Source organism: Toxorhynchites rutilus, chromosome 3, assembly GCF_029784135.1.
Source record: "Toxorhynchites rutilus septentrionalis strain SRP chromosome 3, ASM2978413v1, whole genome shotgun sequence".
NCBI lineage: Eukaryota > Metazoa > Arthropoda > Insecta > Diptera > Culicidae > Toxorhynchites > Toxorhynchites rutilus.
This window is the reverse complement of record NC_073746.1, coordinates 179,950,698-179,966,689: the sequence shown is the minus strand read 5'-3', so window position 1 is coordinate 179,966,689 and position 15,992 is coordinate 179,950,698. Positions and strand designations below refer to the sequence as shown.

Below are 15,992 nucleotides of genomic sequence, written 5' to 3'. Positions count from 1 at the left end.
GCTCCCGCATGAAAATGTCTATTTTGGCCAGGTACTTCTTCGCTGATTGGTTGATTGGTCCGACCTTCTTGGTCCGAGGTGCGGAACCATGAGTTCACCTTGCTTTTGGTATTCCTCTTCAATTTTCCTACAAATTTATGATAGAGCACGGTCCAATCGCACGCTCTATCGCTATGCAATGAATCACGCTTGCAAATCGTGATCCTTGCGGCGACAGAGTGTTTTCAGTTCTCCAATTGGCTTTTTACAAGGCTGGAGGCGAACGAACTATGAAATATCAAAGAATCATTGATAAGCAAACCAAAAAGAGAATGCAAGCCAGTTGTGAGGAATTTCGATGTCATCGGTTGATGTTCTCAACAGTTTATTTTTGAATTTCCTAGTCCTACATGAACGAAATGCAGTCGTGTCTTCTATACTACTCTACTATTTTTTTTCCTGTACACAACTGGGTTGCTACGATTGGCGATGTATAGGGGGATTCACCATGTGGCAGGAGAATCACAGAAAAATCGCTAAAATCCGTCCATTTTTCAATGCATGCATTATACATTGATCCAGCTAAGCGTATATTTCAATTCACCATTTTTCCAATCCCCATTTCTTGCCACCGGAAACCCCCGCAGGTGATATACGATATTTACAAAAGGAGAGAGTACATATTTTAGAGCAATTAGAAGAATGCCCGTCCAGTGGTGATGAGTTAGTGAGTCCAAAGAAACGTATCAAATACAATTCAGATGCTCACCATGGCAGTAGCAGTGACCCATCTGATCATCATCATCCTCATTATGCATCTTCTACTGCTTCTGCTGCCGCCGCAACGGCAAATGATGCAGTGACGAGTGGTTCGTCGTGTGATCCAGTAATGGCAACCGGTGGTAGCAATAGCGGCGGAGCGAGCGGCGGTGGCGGCGGTGCCGGACATCTTCACTATAATAGTAATAACAGTAGCAGCAACCATTACAACAGCAGTCATCACCACCACCACCATCATAACAGTAGCGATAATAGTGTACAGTCCGGGTTTTCCTCTTCCTCCACGGCCTCGCACCACCGAAAATGCGTTGAGGTTCGGCGACTTTCGGACTGTATTCTGCAGCAATCAAAATCGTTATCAAGCCAATCAACGCCTTCATCTATGCATAGTAATAATAATAGCAGAAGACCGTCCACTGAGAGCAGTTCGTTGCATCAAAGACATGGTAGCAGTAGTAGTAATAGTTCTTCCAGTTTACAACAATCACACCTAGATAGCGGACATCTCTATTCGCATTCGTTGAACAAACGACGGAAAACAATCTTGAACAGTGACAATAGTATGACTGTTATTGCAAGTGCGGGAACTCCCTCGGTTTCCGCCAATGAACACCACCATTCGTCGCGTGGTCGGGGTCATCAGCTGCATTCGATACATTCGCACGAAGCAAGCGGAGGGGAGAGCGCCGATGGTTCACGGCCGGGAACACCTCTTTGTGATGAACGACCCGAGAACCTGCCGCCAAGCGAACCACGACGAATACCTGCAAGTCGGACGTACAATCAAGAACCAATGAGTCTGCCTTTGCCACGATTTGCGATACAGTTCCTGCAACAATATCGTTTGCAAAACCAGCAGCAGTCAACAGCAGTAGCGTCTGTAACTCCAACCCTGTCGACGACAGCAAGCAGCGCTGTATCCTGTCCGTCGTTGAGTCAATCCTCGTCAACGTCAATATATTCCACTGTGACTAACTCATCCGTGTCACAGCCAACACATACCGCCGCGTCCTCTAGCGGTGTTCTCAGCAGTCTACCTTCACTGTTGTCTAATTCTAGTCTACCCAATAGCGCAATGTCGAGTCCGCCTCCGATGCACGCGACAAAGCTTTCGCTTATCATACCCTCGAACGTATGTCCGAGTAACAATTCGACAAGCGGGGATACCCCGGCTAGTGCATCGACATCGACCAGTCTTGAACATGGTGGCGGTAGCCAAGCACCAGCTAGTCCTTTGCGGGCGCCATCTGTCAGTTCCAATTCTAGTGATTCCGAAGCTGGACCTTCTACTTCTCCTTCTTTGGAAGAACGAATCAATCGATTGGACGAACTGTACGAGAAATGGTCCGGAAGCAGCCAAACTAGGGCAAACAACAATGCGGCTGGCGATCATCACTTTAATGATCGACACCACAATCACCATCTATACCACCACAACAATCATGTCAGCATAGGGGCGACAACGGGAAGCTTGAACCAATCACCTATATCCAACGTATCGTCATCTTCCACATCGTCGTTCCGGCACAGATTCCTAGAACTTGATGTTCACGAAGTCCCTCCATCCGATATCGTGAAGTCGCTTCTCTCGCGAAAGTCCATCTTCGACGAAGATCTCAAGCGATTGGAGAACATCAGCGACAAGTATGAGCCCGGTGCTTTCGCAAATTACTCCAAACCCACTATCAATCTGACTGCTATCGTTGGATCAACAACGAGTTCCGCTACCGTATCGCCGGTAAACACTATCATTGCATCGCAATCTCCACTACATGCGCTTAAAGCTCAAACTCCACCGGCATCTGGTTTTCAGCGGCTCGGAGGTAGCTGTAGTACATCTGGATCGCCCATGAACAGTCCACAGCCATACAACAGTCCCAATCCGTCTGTGAAGTCCTGTCTACAGTATCCGTTTCCAAGCCATCCGCCGACACTACCACTGGCAGCAGTCACGACGTCTACCCCCGGTAGTACTACGACGACTACAGTGTCGTCGATGGGCTCGATGACTACCACCACCGGTAGTACGAACATCGGAACGATCTCAACCTTCTCTACCACTACAGCCAATTTAAGTTCCGTTCCTTCTTCTTCTTCCTCTCCGCTCACTACTTGCACGAGTGCGTTGGCTATTCCTACGCTAAGTACATGTGCAACCACCAGCTGCTATTCTAGCACAGCAACACCAACAACAACAGTTGTAGCAGCAGCTCTAGCTCCAGCGGCGTTAGCTTCGTGCAAAAGCAGCATTACGGCCACCTTAGCAAATAAACCAAAGACCAATGTTTTAAATAAAAGTATTAGTTTAACAGAAAAAGCAAGTACAAATATTAGTAGTAACAACAGTAATAATTTATCGAGTAATAATAATGTAACGAGTACTATCGGTAGTAGTAGTAGCATTAGTGCCAGTGAGTCCTTATCGGTTACAACTACGACGACATTTACTGCAACGACAACGAGCCTAGCAACACCGAAAGTATCCTCAACGATCTCTTCTTCTTCTTCTTTGTCCGTATCGTCGGTAGACACGGTTGTGACAGCCAGCAATGTCGCAGATGCAGAAGCTTCAGCAGCAGCTGCGAAGTCTTCTACCACCACCACTACGACGCGGTTGCCCGCCTCGTACAGTTTTAAAAGCACTACAATCACTTCGACTCCGCCCGGTAGTACAAATTCCGGTACTGTGCGATCAAGCAGCATACCAACACCGCCGACGAACGCCACTCCCACAGAGGAGGTGCATCTGCATTCCACTAGTTCTAACAATAACCATAGTAATAGCCCAAAAAATAGTGAGAAAGAGGACAAGTCATCGAGTGGCAGCAACGTGTCTGGTGGAAGTAGTAAACACCACAAAGATCGACGGAAACTATCGACATGTTCAACGAACTCCGGCTCTGCCATGCCACCAGCTGCGATGCCTACTACCTCCTCTGGCACCGCTCCTTCGTTGCCAGAACCGAAATCGAGTGAGAGTTTGCCGACAAGTGATAACGATCAATCTCATCCTCATCATCATGTTGCGGTCAATGCAAGGCACACGAAATCTAATAAACTGAATCATCACCACAGTCACAGACATTCCAGTGACAGTTGCAGCAGCAGTTCAAGCAGTCTGGCATCGACAGCCACCCAGAAAAGCCATCAACGGGATACGTCCGACGACATGAACGACTTCGATCGTCTCAAGCGGGACATGTTGCTGAACTCGGTGAAGGATTCACGAAGTGGTGGAACTTCTGGTCGCAAAGAGAAGGATCGCGAAGAGCAACGAGACAGAGAGAAGGAACACAAACAAGAAGATGATCGTACTTCGAGAACGGAGAAAGGAGACCAGCGTCGTTTACCATCGGAGCGGCAAGAGAAAGAACATGAAGATCAAAAACGGAAAGAAGAACAAGATGATCGCAAAAGATCGAGTGAGCAGCAGGAGAAGGAGTTCTTGCGGGAGCGCCAATCGCAAAAAGAGCGAAGCGAAGAGAGGGAGAAGGTTGAGCGCGAAAAGCGGAATAAGGATGCCAGAGTTGATCATGAACATGGAACAACAACTACAAGCAAAGGTGCTGATGCTGGGGATTATGTAACAGCCGCTCTAAATAAACGCCAAATAAACCATCACCATGAAGAGCGACGTGGTCGCGTTGATTCGACGGGAAGTAGTTCTCCTAGTAGGAACACATCCAAGCGCAGGTTCAGTTCACAGGATAGCAATGACTCACCTCATGACGATGTCAACGTTTTGAAAAGATACAAGCAGAACGATGAAGATAGTGGGCGTAATGCGACGGAAGCGCGGGACACTGGAAAGGATGGACGGAAAGACAAACATCCCAAAGGCCATAACCGTGCGGAGAAATCCTTCAAATCGTCGTCAGTTTCCTCTAGTTGTTCAGAGACATCCTTCACACAGCCAAACGCCCTCAACATCGGTGGTAAACAACAAGACAATCTCGACGCAAAACAACAATTTTTGTTGGAAGAACGTCGAAAGGAAATGCCGTTCAGTGGTGAGGATCAGATCCAACAACACAATCATCATCGGAAAAAGGAACGCTATCACGAGAAGCACAAGTCCAAGAAGGATCGTGATGCATCCAGAGACAAAGAGAACACCCAAAGTGCGAATTTTGGAATGGACACCTTCGCCGACCATCGCTCCACTAGTGACGATGATGACCACGCCCATATGCGTCTTAAAAAGGATCGAAGCAATTCGAAGGACTACAGAAAACAGTGTCATGGGGAAAGTGGCGGAGAGTACAAGAAGTATGAGCGTAAACATAGTCGCGCAGAATCATCCGCGGACGAGGAAGGGAGAAAGAAGAAAACACGACCGAACAATAATCGAACCAAGACTGCCAACGGCAGTTCGGATACGGACGATTCGGACGAGCCAAAGAAACATTCGATCTTCGACATAATCGACGAAGGTCCAAACATTTCGATGTACGATAAGGTGAAAGCCCGATCGTGTAAAAATATGCAGAAGCACGAAGAGGAGAAAAAAATCAAAGCCAAATTTTCCAAGCTCAAGCAGAGCCGTGCAAAGCGGGAGGGTAAGAACCGTTCCAAGAGTTGGGACGAAGATTCTGACTCGGACGGGATGAACTCGGACACGAATTCTGTAAACAGCAAGTATAACCATAAAGATCAGCTGAACAAAAGTGGAATGATCACGACGTCTGACGACGAGGATCATTTGCCATCGACTCCCAGATTCAGACGACACATGAAGGATCTGGCTTCCGATTCGGACGAGGAAAACAATCGCATCCAGACGAATCGTGACCGGCTGAATAACTTGTGCGACGATGAGAGCTCTGACGGAGAACATTCCACCAAACAGCAGATAACTCAGACATCTCGTCGAAGTTCGGCGGAGAAGAAAATTTCTCGGAAAAACTCACGTTCGACTCGGATACAATCGGATTCCGACACCGAGGATGGTAGCACTCCTGCTCGCCAGAAACTACCGACTACGAAATGTGAGAATAAACACACGGAACAAATTGGACAAACGGTAGACAACGAAAAGTATCTTTCGTCCGTTCTGAACATGGACGTCATAACGGTGAAGGCAGAAATTAAGCGCGAAGAAGGAGGAGATGTGCAAGAGGATGTCACGAAGCCAATCATCAAGGTAGAAACTAAAGTTCAACCTCCGTCCGCTCTGATCACTAGCGACGTATCTGATGACGATGCTGTGAAGAGCGTCGTGAAATCGGAACTCATCCCGAGTACCATGATCAAACGCGAGCCAGCTGATGAAGTGTTCAGCAGCTATACCAAGCAACTGTCGTCAGGTCGAAACTGTGAGGCTTCTTCGGAAGGCGAGCAGAATGCTTCAGCGCAGGTGTCGACTGTCAAGATTCAGGATACGGTAAACTTTGCCGTCGAACAGTTGGCATACGGCGGACACTCGGAGGCTAAGAAAAAGCACAAGAAGAAGCAGAAGCGCCACAAGACTTTTGAGGGAACTGAAGGCGAACTTAAGAGCGAGAAAACTCATTCCCCGTGCGACGAGGAAGGTGGTGGTGGTGGTACTATGGGTTCAATGTTCGATGAACCAAGGAAGAACTTGGATGATCACAGCAGTAGCACCAAGAAGAAACATAGCGGGAGAAAAGAGAAACGGCGGGAGCGTTCGAAGGAAGAGTACGAGAAGTCGGGAAAATCTAAGAAGTCCAAAAATAAACACAAAGAATTCAACAAACTTTCGGAGGTGATAGTTTCGAGCATGAAAAGAGAGGACAAGATGGAGGATATTTTTGGTCCTATTTCGGACGAAGAATCACACCATTCATCGGTCGAAACGGAGACATCCGCAAGGCAGGATTCGATCGATTCGGAACCGAAGGTTGAAGAAGAAGTAAAGTCTCCAGTAGACCACCGCAATGATTGCGAGACGAGTGATAAGGAGAAGATAAAGGAAGACTCCCGAAGACGGAAGGAGAAGAAACGACGAGAGCGTGAGAAGTTGCGGGCTGCGATTACGATGAAGGAGGAAGAGAATAGCGTAGACCTTGACGAAGCAGGTCGTGCTCTGGAAGCACAGTTGATGAGCGACTCTGATCAGAAGGCTGAAGATGCATCGCCCGCATCAACCGTCACGACCAGTGGCAAGCGATCTTCTGTTGATGTGATGGATGTGTTTCGATTCACCGACGGAGACGATAGTATGGAGACGTCGTTCAACGAGAAGAAGGAATCTGACCATGGTCGTAAGGAAAAGAAAAAGAAGAAGAAGCGTGGCAAGGATGAGAAACATAAGCATCATCACAGCAGCAGCAGCAGCAGTAACAATAACAATCACGTGGACAGTTCTCCCGCAAACACAATCACGCAAACGTCGAACAAGCTGTCTTTGGACATTACTTCTGCCCTACTGGACGATTCCAAGCACAACATTAGCAAACCCTCGCCAAGTTTACCCTGTTTGCTGGATGAAAGTCCACCATCCTCAAATATGCAGCCGGCGCTACAAATAGCCGAGTCCAACCCAGTTGAACCATCGTCATCGGTGCCAATCTCGACTGCTTCGGATACGCTACCCATCTCTCCTGTGTCCAGCAAGACGGAAGAAGCACAATTTGTGACAACAAAGGATGACAATCAGTTTATGCAGTCTCCTGAATCAAGCGCATCGTTACAGTCAAAGCGTAAGCAGGAAAAACTCATACCAGGATTCGGATCGGAGATAGATGAACACATTCACCAGAAAGCGGTTTTGTCTATTTCCGGTGAGTTCATCACTGAGAAGAACATCAAAGATGAGCTCAAATCATCCGATACGGATGATTCTCTGAAGCATCATAAATCAGACGATTTGAAGATTGAAGAAAAATCAAGAGTTGTGATCTCACAGGAGGAGACCGAAGATGCGGTTGCTGCCCTACTAGGAGAAAGCTTTGGAACATCGAATACACCTGATTTTTCGATTGATTATTCTATCGATCAAGCTGATGAGTCTTCCTCGCAACTAATCAACGACCCGGGACAGATTCCCGAAGAAGATGACGAGGAAATGAAGAAAGCAATTCTCAGTTTGAACACCGAGGAACACATAAAGCTGGATATGAAACCCGATACACCACAGTCTGAACATGATCTGCAAATCGATACCGATACGGATGATCAGCCAGACGATGAGCACCCCGCTAGTTTGCTAAGATTCGATAATCCCCCAAAGACGCCAGATGTGGATCTGAGTCAAATCGGTAAGTCGTTATCGGACGTCGTACATGGGTCTGTTTCGGCCCCGAATTCCGTCAAAAAGGATGACAAACTGGAGATGCCGGATACGCCGGGCAAAAATTGTCAGATTGTGGAGCCTACGCCGGTTGTTGTTTCTTCGGTGATCGCCAAAATAACCACCACAACAGTGGCGGCAATTTCGTCAACGACTTCTACTGCTACTACAACCGCAACGATGAGTGCAACTCCCCCGACAACTACATCTACCATAAAACCAACAGTTTCGCTGCAGGCACCGAAAGCTGCGCAAAAACAAATTGCCACGACAACAACTACTGAGCCGACATCGTCTACGGTCAAGGACTCACAGGCGAAGATCGTAACAGCAGTATCTAAATCGATAACTGTATTCACGTCTACGTCTTTACCGACACAGACTAAACCAACAGTGAAACAAACGGCACACATTCAGCCTCATCAATCACAGATGCAATCTCCGACGCGTCATCAATATATCGTACAAGCACCACCCACGATAACTATCCCGGAGCAGCACATAGTCTATCAACCAGTGGATACAATTATGTCTCCAAGAGGACAGGTGAGCGTTCACGATCCAAGAATGCAGTCTCCAAAGCTACAACTTCCGCAGCAAACTGGCTTTCCAAGAACACCGCCATCGTCGGCAACTAGTCCCAACCTGCCAAGACCACAGCAATCCACGGTTCCCAACCGGAACTCCCCGCAGCTTAGTCCGGTGATAAGTTCCCACTCGATGATAATCCATCAACAGAGTGGTCGCATCCTGGTGTCTTCACCAACTTCGAGCAGCAGCCAGTTCAGTCCGAAAACTGTTCAAATAGCCCAACCAGTGCATACCACCGGACCACGGTTCCCGGTCGTTACGCAGCTGAAGCCAGCTCAATCACCTCAAAAGGTGGTCGATCAACTTCCGATCAAGCAGATTGGAACCCATATTGCTGCTACCAATACCGCATCAATATCCTCGTCGCAAGCGAAGGAAATCGCTACCAGCGGTACAAAAGTGGTGACGTCTACTTCGACCATGCCAACAGTTGCGAATACTTTTCTCATCCACAATACGAAAATGCCAGAACCCGTACAGAAGGTACTAACAGGAGGTGGCACTCCGACGAAAACAGTCCCCAGTTACATCCAGCATTCGGTCAACAAACCTTTTGTACCTTCAATGCCAGGAAGCCAACAACCAATTCGTACGACGCATACGACGCCGGTATCGTCAACGCCGGTGAATGTTGCTGTGTCCAAACCCAAAGAGGATATCAAGCTCCAGAACACCATATCCACAATAATGTCGAATCCCAACCACAACGCCCAATCTACGCAGGCACTCCCAACAGTGATCTCTTCTGATACATGCGAGAAATCTTTGACACCGAATGCAGAAACGCATTCTGCGGGTGTAGACAGCAGTACAAACAAACATCAACAGACGAATTCCAAGCTCGAATCATTGACGGCCGAAGAGACCAAGAAACAAATCACCGAGTCCCAACAGAACAAGGAAAATATAGCAAACATCACCGTTGGTGTATCCAACACGCTTCCCAGTGTTCTTGCTATCGACCAGGAAGATCCCGAGGGCGATTCGAAGGAAGATAGCGACTATTGGTCCACCAAAGACACCATCATCGATTCGGTGATCAAAAAGGTTGATGCGCTTTGCTCCGAGGATGACCCTCCGGAGGGAGGATCTACACTCAACGATGATAAACCGAAACCCTTAGGAACCATTCTTCATCCGTCGGATTTGGAGCCATCGTGTAAATTAGGCACGGTAGACGACAAGAAGGCTGAGAAACCAGAACCAACCACGGCAGTGGTTACAACGCCTACTGTTCCACCTCCAGTGTCCACAGTTCAGACGGTCATATCTTCCATCGTACAACAGAGTCCGCCTGTTACCACCGAGATTGATACACATACCGGCGAAGAGGATGAACACGATGATGCGTCTACCGAGAACGCTGTTCAGGAATCATCACCTCGTGGTGGAAAAAGAGGAGGACGTCGTGGTGGGGGTAGGAAGACTTCTGAGAGTGTTAGTACTCCGGTTAAAGTACAAGTGTCGGAAACGGAGATGAACACACCTGCCAAGAGGGGCGGTAAGGCGGGCAGTAAACGGGGTAGAGGTGCTGGAAGATCCAGTAGTGTACGCGTTGAACCCTCAGTTGTCCAAAGCGTTCCGTTGAGCGGATTGAAAGCCAAGAGTTTGACATCTGGATCGGATATCTACGAATTTCATGATGATTCCGGTGAAGAAGTTACTACCGCTGATAAGCATCAACCAGATGGAACCCGGCCGAGACTGATATTGACTATCAAGAATCAAGCTGGCACCACAGCTCCAGTTAGTAATATCCAAACTACGTCCACCAGTTGTGCACCAGTAGTAACATCGATAAACTCAACGCCTCTCGCTACGGTCGGTCCTACCCCATCTTGTCCAGCGTCTCAGCAGCCTCCAGTGGAAGTTCTGGGTGGTCCTATTCCGGTCAATGATTCTTCAAAAGAAGAATTTATTCATCCATCGGCTAACACTCGGAAATCACGACGTTTGCTGGAAAAAGATGGCCGCACTACGGTCGACGATATAATTGAGGATGTAATTCGAAACGGTCCGTCACCTCGAGTCGTACATCCAGTCCCGAACCAACAGTCTTCATCGGCGCCGATGATTGCTGGCCAGCAGTTCCAATCACAGCAGATAAGCAATTCACCTCAATCGGCGCAAATTGGAATCGCTGCCGCAGGGTCAAATTTGCAACCGTTACCGCCATCATCGCAACCAATGCATTCTACAGGACCTACAGATGCTAGCGGCCAACCGAATAGGAGGGCCACTAGACAACAGCATGTAGCAGCAGGTGCTAATAGTAAGTAAAAAATCCTTGGATACACAAGGTCTGTTCAGAATGTATCGCGAGCCTTAAATCTCCGCGGGTTGCATGTATTCGATTTTCGATTTTTTGTGATGTTGTTTGGTATTCCTATCTGTCACTCGAGCTGACAAGTCAGATTGCAATGAAACGTTGTCGGTGTAGAGTTACGGTGTAAAGTTAGTTGTCATTTAAGCACTTGAAATTAATAAAAAAAAATTAAAAACTTTTTGAAAAAATCAATTTTTTTTTCTCAAATTAAAAAAAAAACTCGAAAACTATAATAACTTCAACATTTTGGTCAAAGAAGGAAATGTAGGAAATTTTCATTTAAAAATATTAAAAAAGTGCAGTAAATATGAAAAAGTTGTTGTTAGTAAAACTTTTCCTGTACAAGTGTCCATCTTTCGATGTAAAGATGACTTGTGGATTATTCTATGCACGATTCATATTTTTTTTTAAATTAAAAAAAACGCTTTTGAAAAAAATGAATTTTAATTAAAAAAATTCTGCGTGTTTTTTTTCTACATTTCGTTTTATATGTTTCAATCACAATTGAAACCATTTCGTACATTTTTTTTTTACCAAAATTTTGTAGATCTTATAGTTTTTGAGTGTTCGAATGTTTTTCAAAATTAAAACAAAGCTTTGACCAAAAAGTAGTCTATTCTTTTTGGAGGGTTAGGGATTAGTCTTAGGAGTTGGCAGTACAATCTCAGATTGCAACCATTGTGGTTAAAATACTCACATCGATATAAATTTAAAAAAAATACACTGAAAAAACATATTTTGAAAGTTAAGTTTAATTTTTGTAGGAAAAAACTGTTTCAGTGTAATTTAAAAAAAAATATGAATATATTTTACAATGAAAATTTAAAATAATTTCCTACATTTGCCCTACAACTTGTCTTACTGTTTTCAAGTTAGAAAAAATTGTTCAAATTTGAGAGAAAAAACTTGTACCCACTAAAAAAAACTGTTACCCACCAAGAAAAAATGTTGAAGTGTAATTTTTGATTTTTTTCCTGATATTTTTTAATGAAAATTTAAAATAATTTCCTACATTTACTCCTTTAGCCAAACACTTACAATTTTCGAGGTAGAAATGTTTGTGAAATTTCGAGAAAGAAAAACTTAAACTTAAAAAAATATTCAATTGTAAATTTCTTAATTTTTTTAAAATCTTTTCTGATATTTTCAAATGAAAATTCGAACAATTTCCTACATTTTGTGTGTTTTACAGTTTTCGAGCTACTATTTTTTTTTGTAAAAATTCAAGAACTTTGGCTTTTTTTAAAATAGTCTTGTTTTTTTAAGGTTTTTTTAGATTTGAAGTAAAAATAAAAATAATTGTGTACTTGAAATCTACAAAAAAAACTCAAAACAAACTATACTATTTTTTTAAGAAAGCCAAAGTTTATTTTTGAATTTACCTAAATGATCAATGTATTGGGTCTTACTGTTTTCGAGCTAGTATTCCTTGTGAAAATTTAAAAATAAACATTGGCTTTTTTTCAAAAAGTGGTATAATTTTTTTGAGTTTTTCTTTTAGATTTCAAGTATGCAAAGTTACCTACATGATCAATGTGGTGGTTAAAATACTTGTGGATATATTTAAGACCCACAAAATGTTAGTCAAGGAAGGAAATGTAGGAAATTGTCTAAATTTTCATTGAAAATACCAGATTTTTTTCTATTTCCTAAAAATGAATTTTTTAAAGGGTCAAAGTGTTTTTTCTTCTCTAACTTTTATAAAATTTCTAACTCGAAAACTATAAGACCTACAAAAGTTTAGCCAAAAACAGGAAATGTTTGAAATTATTTGATTTTTATTAAAAAATATCAGAAAAATCTTAAGAAATTTACACTTTACACAATTTTATTTTTTTTAGAAAGACTATAACTTAGTTATAGTTTTTGTTTTTATTTTTTTTCTATAAAAATCAGAAAAAAATCACAATTACAAAAATTTCTAACTTAAAAACTATAAGTTTCCATAAAAAACTAGAAAAAACACTAGAACTACTTTTTGAAATGAACCGAAGTGGTTTTTCTCATTTTTTCAGAAAATTATTAAAAATAAAAGGCCGAAGAAGTAAATGTAGGAAATTGTTTTCAATTTTCATCAAAAATATTGGATTTTTATAAAATTTTCTAACTTAAAAACTATAAGATTTATAAAATTTCCACCAAAGAAGGAAAATTTGAAATGGGTAAATTTTTATTTCTCAAATTTTTGAAAAAAAAATCTTACTCGGAAACTAAGGTACCTAAAAATGTTTGGCCAAAAAAGTAGAAAATTGTTCAAATTTCTTTTAAAAAATCTAAAAAAAAATTTACTAATTTTTAAATTTTTTTTTTTTAAAATTAAATCATTTTTCATTCAAAAACATTTTCTTAACTCTAAAAAAAGTCCAGACAATGACCAACAAGCCATGTTTTCTTTGAATTTTTGTTTCATTGTAATTTTTTTTTAACAAGACAAGAGATTTTTTTTCGATTTTCGATTTTTTCCTTCGACCAAAATTTTGTATATCGCATAGTTTTTGAGTTAGACTTTTTTTCAAAAATTCTAGAAAGAAAACTTTGACCCTTTCTAAAAAGTAGTCTAATTGTTTTTGGAGATTTCAATTGTGCAAAATTACTTAAATGACCAATGCTTTCACACCCACAACCTAAGACGAATTGGCATGGAATTCGTCATAGACAAAAAAAAACGAAGAAGAGCCAGAAAATACATGAGAGCAAAGCAACTGTAAAAAAATAACTGAAAATTTAAAATGACCGAGCTTATCAGCATAACCGAAAGACATGAGACTCATGTCAGTACTCATGATGAGTACCAAAATAACGTCACGAACAAAGGAAACCGAATATACGTAAAGTAAATGTCGCTATACCTTTTGGATGGACGTAGTAAATTGTTCTACATCTAATTTGATTTTGCCCTTCGTTACAGTTGTTGGAGCAGATGTTCGCAAATCACCACGCGCATGTCGGAAAGGCAAGGATAGAAAGATATCGGAAACCTCGGTGGACAGCAGTGATGAAAAGTCATCATTGGGTCCGGCTAGAACCGGCCAAATGGATGTGAAAACCGACGAAAAATCAGTGTCTGGTATACTTTCGGCCACCGCACCAATTACACTCAGTGTTTCGGTCACACGACCCAACGAAACAGCTTCTCTGGCTGACAAGTCTAAAGAAAAGCCGAAATCAGCTGATGAAGTGAAGAACGAATTGGGTTGCTCTCAGGTAAGTTCGTTGAGTTTGATTGATCCTGTCACGGGAGAGCTTACGATGATGCGAACGAGCAAAGAAGGACAATATGTGCCGATGCCAAATGCGCCACAACCTTTGAAGAAAGTTATTGCTGCAGCGGCGAATGCACAAAATGCTGCTGAACAGCAGAAGGCAGCGATATCAGCAATTCCACCTGCGTCACCGATTCCAAATCGAGCTCTCACACCGGGATCATCCCCGTCACCTGGCCTGACAAGGGTACCAACACCAAACACAACGGTGCCTTCCCATCTGGCGCAACAAATGGAAGCTCAGAAGCTGACTTCCACCATAGTATCGAAACAGAACAGTCAACTGCTGCAAACATCGCAAGCTCCAACTGTTCCTGCGACCACTGTGGTTGTTCCACCATCGCCACTCGGTACAGGAACAGTAGTCATTCAACATGCTCAAGGGCATCCTCAGGTTCAACATCCGCAACCAATTGTGCAACAAACTTCAACGAAACCGCACACTCTGAAGGCCCATGTTTTGAACTCGCAGCAAATGTTGCAACAGCAACAACAACAGCAGCAGCAACACCCGGGAAAACCACCAACCCAGGTCACATCTCAACAACAAACACAAATAGTGTACAAATCGGTGATCCCTCACCAACAACCTGGTGCGGGAGCTATACACACAACAACAGGAAAACAGATTCACCCAAGTACAAGCTCCAAAATGCCACCGCAAGTTATTTCGCAGGGTGGACCGTCCCAACCCCCTCAACAGCAACACATCATTATTCAGAATCCGCTGTCTCAGCAGCAGTTAACCATCAATAAACATACCCTCATCAACAAATCGGTGACACACCAATCGGCAGTACATCATCCACCCGGTAGCGGAAATCTACTTATCAATATACCTCAGAACATGCATCATCTCGGTAGTGTTCAAATGTCCCCAAGGATGCCACAGCATCATCAGGTGGTGATCACTAACACCAAACCAACGCCTGGATCGATGCAAAGTCAGTCGCAACATTCGCCTCATGTCATCCACAAACAGACCACGGTTCAAACGCAGCAATCGAACCAACCGAATCCATCCGGTACCCAACAAATCATCATACACGGTGGGAAAGTTTCGTCGGGTCATCATCAGATCCCTGCGGGATACACAACTGTGTTGCAAAGTGGAGGAAAAATTATACATCAAGGTCCGGTTCAGCTTGCAAGTCAGCCACAGCCCCTGAATCAAGGACAACAGCAGCCGTCGCAACAGCAGCCGCATCAGCAGCAATCAATTGGTATGCCCGGTAAGCACGCGGCTCACACCATACAGGTATCCAGTGGAAGTAGCATCCCAATACAGTACCAATCGCAACCGCTCCAATCACATCCGTCTGTTGTTCACAAAACTGTAACCGCCGTTCACGGTGGACAACAGGTGAAAATCCAGCAGCATAAAGTTGGCTCGGAAAGCCTCACCCATATGCAATCAGTACAACAACAACTCGGTGGTGGCAAACCGATGGTCGTTCAGCATACGAACCCAACCGTAACAGGTAAACTTTCGCTACATCAGCAACCGCAACAGCAGCAGCAGCCAATAATGTCTCACAATCACTCGGTTGGATTGACTAAGGGGAACCACGCAATACAGCAGCAGCAGCAGCCGCCACCAGGAGGTCAATCAGGTGGTAATCAACAGCAACAAGTACCTTCATCCCAACAACTGTTGACGATTCAGCAGGGCAAGGGTATCTCTCCCCATCTGCATCAGGCTCCACAGATTCTCACCGGTGCCGTTGCAAGTCCGCCGCTGAAACAGCCACACATGCAAAGCCAGCAGCCTATCGTAACGGGTATGTTCTGCCTCAAGATT

At 44.1% G+C, this 15,992-nt stretch overlaps 1 protein-coding gene across 8 annotated transcripts in view; it reads left to right on the top strand.

The window, feature by feature from the left end:
- Positions 1-15,992, top strand: part of LOC129777763 (protein split ends) — a 185,998-nt gene that overhangs the window by 151,688 nt on the left and 18,318 nt on the right. For all 8 annotated transcript variants that reach the window (XM_055784230.1, XM_055784232.1, XM_055784236.1 and 5 more), the window contains 2 exons: positions 627-10,874; positions 13,837-15,972. In XM_055784230.1, coding sequence (XP_055640205.1) covers positions 627-10,874; positions 13,837-15,972 — 12,384 coding nt within the window. The remainder of the gene's footprint in view (positions 1-626; positions 10,875-13,836; positions 15,973-15,992) is intronic.